Below are 3075 nucleotides of genomic sequence, written 5' to 3'. Positions count from 1 at the left end.
TCTGGGCTTGGGGAAGCACTTCCTCCTTCTGCAAAAATTTGAATGATGTTGGAGAGCACCCAGATGATCTGAGGACGTGCAAGAGTCTGGGTAGGTTGATGACTAAACGTGCTGCATCACCCCCCTAATCAGTGTCGTATTATCAGCTCTTAGTATTATCAGCTCTTATCACAGGCCCAGGTTGCCTTGGTAACTGCCCAGGTGTCCAGAGGCCTGGTCCATCCCAGTGTTTGCTCTAGGTACATCCACCGGCCCTGCCTCCAGGTGATTGAGGCCATGCTGGTGGCCGCTGTTACAGCCACTGTCGCCTTTGTGCTGATCTACTCGTCCCGGGACTGCCAGCCCCTGCAAGGCAACTCCGTGTCCTACCCCCTCCAGGTAGGAGGTTGGGCCACCAGGCAGGGGGCAGGGCAGGCCTCTGAGGAGGAGCACTCGCTCCCCAGTCCCGCCAGGAGAGCTGGTAGCACAGCGGGACTCGGAGCTCTGGGCAGCACAGGCTGGTGTGTCCTCAGAGGGTCGGGCAGGCTGCTGGGTGTCGGGAAAGCTGGTGGTCTTTCCGGCTGGAGTCTCCCGGCCCTCCTCCCAGAATGTGGCCTGACAAGGACCGAGGAGGACTTCAGAAGTGGGGGCTGTGGGTACGGACCCGAGAAACGCAGCCTGCCTCCCCTCGAGGCAGCAGCCCGACCTCCTCCTGCCACGTGGTTAGCGCTTGATGCTGGGCAGGACTGCCCCATCCCACTGGCCCGTCCTCTCTCCCAACCTTGCAGCTCTTCTGTGCAGATGGCGAGTACAACTCCATGGCTGCCGCCTTCTTTAACACCCCGGAGAAGAGCGTGGTCGGCCTTTTCCACGACCCCCCAGGTGTGTGCCTGTGCTCGGCGCTGTCAGATGCACATCGCCACGGGGCCCTGCCCCTCTGCAACAACCCACAGACACTGGGCACAGAAGCCAGAGTAGATGGCGTCAGACTTCCATGGTGCTACTCCCTGGTGCTGCTCTAGCGTCATCTCGCCCCTTAGGACCCTCAGGCTGTCTCTGGTGGTATTCTGTCACAAATAAGACTGCTGGGACTTTTCCGGTCCTTATGCACGTGACAGGAATCCACACATTTAACAGAGAAGCATTTACATGTGGGGAAAGGCCACGCCCTTTCTAGAAAGTGCTGAGTGAAGCCAGCAGTTGGCACCAGGCCTCCTGACATGCTGGTCCGGGGTTTCTGGAAGTTACCTAGTGTGGAATGTGGCTGGTGGCCTTCTCCCCTGACCCCCGTGGTGCCAGCTGTTTGCACACCGATTTCAATGGTCACCTTCTCGGCCTCAGGTCACTGTCCTGCTGGCTGCACTGGGCCCCACTTGCCCTGGCTCCCTCCATCCCCGGGCAGGGCAACCATCCTCCTGCCTCTAAGGACCCAGCCCCCAAAACCCCACGCTCTGGCCTCTGAAAATGGGGACACTTCGGGGGCTCGCGGGAGTGTCTAGGGGTCAGGATATGACCTGGAGGTGCTGACTGGTCAGCCTCTCTCTACTAGGCTCCTACAACCCTATGACCCTTGGCCTCTTCACTCTCGTCTACTTTTTCCTGGCCTGCTGGACCTATGGGCTGACAGTGTCTGCTGGCGTCTTCATCCCGTCCCTGCTCATTGGGGCTGCCTGGGGTCGGCTCTTCGGCATCTCACTGTCCTACCTCACCGGGGCCGCAGTAAGTGGGGTCTCCATGCACCAAGCACGCGGAACCAGAGCTGGGCTGGAGGGAAGGGGCAGTTCTGGTGCTCCAGCCTCGGGGCCACTGTGAGTGAGGGCAGTGGGCTCCCAGTGCGGTGGTCAGCGCCTCAGAGCCTCTGGTCATTTTACATGGCCGTAGTTTTCTGGCTGCTGCTGTTCGATAGGAACATGCCATTAATGTAGCCGTCCATGTGTGTGGTCCAGAGACAATGTCGGGGGGAGACGCTCAATGGTTATCAGTGAGCGAAGGTGACATGGAAGGATTGGGCGCCCAGGCTGCGGACACTGGTGACTGGCTCTGTGTGTGACAGGCCTTGCCCTGCGCCCCGCAGCCTCCCTGGCCTCCCTCTCCACCTGCCACCATGGACACCATGATTTTAATGTTACGTGCAGTCCTTTTTTTTAACGTTAGTTATTCAAATAAGGGTTTTTTAAAAACTAAACAGAGCAGGCGAGTCTCTCCCGCACTGTCCCACCACCCACTCCCCTTGCCAGACGTGGGACAGGCTTTCCTCGGGTCTCAGGTTTCCTCCCGGACACAATGTTTTGTGGTTTTTAATTGCAACATGATTCACATACCATACACCCACCCTTTAAAAGTACAATCCAGTGGTTCTATGGTGTGTTCAGAGTGTAACCGTTGTTACTGTGTCGGTTCAGGACATTCTCATTACCCCAAAAAGAAGTCTGTCCCCCAGCATTCACTCCCATGCCCCTCAGCCCTTGGCAGCGCCATCTGCATTCTGTCTCAGAGGCCTTGCCTGTTCTGCCCGCTTTATGTGAGTGGGTCACACACCAGGCGCCATCCGTGCTGGCTTCCCTCACTGAGCGTGCAGCTTTCAGGGCTCATCTGTGTGGTAGCACGTGTTGGATTGTCACTCCCTCGTCGTGCGGGGCAGGCATTTCTGCAGAGGACAGTCACTGCACATGTGGTGTTGGCCTCTGTCCCTGCACACACCTGTAGCTCTGCCTCCTCCACATGCAGAGTGTCCTCCTGCCTCGTGCTGCCGGGTTCTCCGGCTTATGCCGACGGCGTGATTCATGCAGGGCGTCCTGGATTGGGCCACTCCGTGGGTATTTCCAGGCTTTGTGTTACTGAGGAGGAGCAGGCTGTTTGCACATGTGCTTAAGCTCTCCTGGATGTGACATTGCTGAGCCCAGGCAGCCTCGTGCATCTTGGTGGGTTTGGGTAGAGGGTGCCACCCCCAACACCACCTCTGTGTCATCCCCACAGATCTGGGCAGACCCCGGCAAGTACGCCCTGATGGGAGCAGCTGCCCAACTGGGTGAGTCCTGTCTGCCACGTGGGCAACCCAAGGTCAGGAGGGGCAGGTACCTCATGGAGCTCGAAGGC

General features: G+C 58.5%; 1 protein-coding gene across 1 annotated transcript in view; it reads left to right on the top strand.

The window, feature by feature from the left end:
- CLCN7 (chloride channel, voltage-sensitive 7) overlaps positions 1 to 3075 on the top strand; it is a 33220-nt gene that overhangs the window by 27045 nt on the left and 3100 nt on the right. The window contains exons 16-19 of the mRNA XM_014539986.1: positions 240 to 378; positions 768 to 861; positions 1529 to 1698; positions 2956 to 3073. Of these exons, the coding sequence (XP_014395472.1) occupies positions 240 to 378; positions 768 to 861; positions 1529 to 1698; positions 2956 to 3073 (521 nt within the window). The remainder of the gene's footprint in view (positions 1 to 239; positions 379 to 767; positions 862 to 1528; positions 1699 to 2955; positions 3074 to 3075) is intronic.

This window comes from Myotis brandtii, unplaced genomic scaffold (genome assembly GCF_000412655.1).
Source record: "Myotis brandtii unplaced genomic scaffold, ASM41265v1 scaffold233, whole genome shotgun sequence".
Lineage (NCBI taxonomy): Eukaryota > Metazoa > Chordata > Mammalia > Chiroptera > Vespertilionidae > Myotis > Myotis brandtii.
The sequence above is the reverse complement of the archived record's forward strand: the minus strand, read 5'-3'. Positions and strand labels throughout refer to the sequence as shown.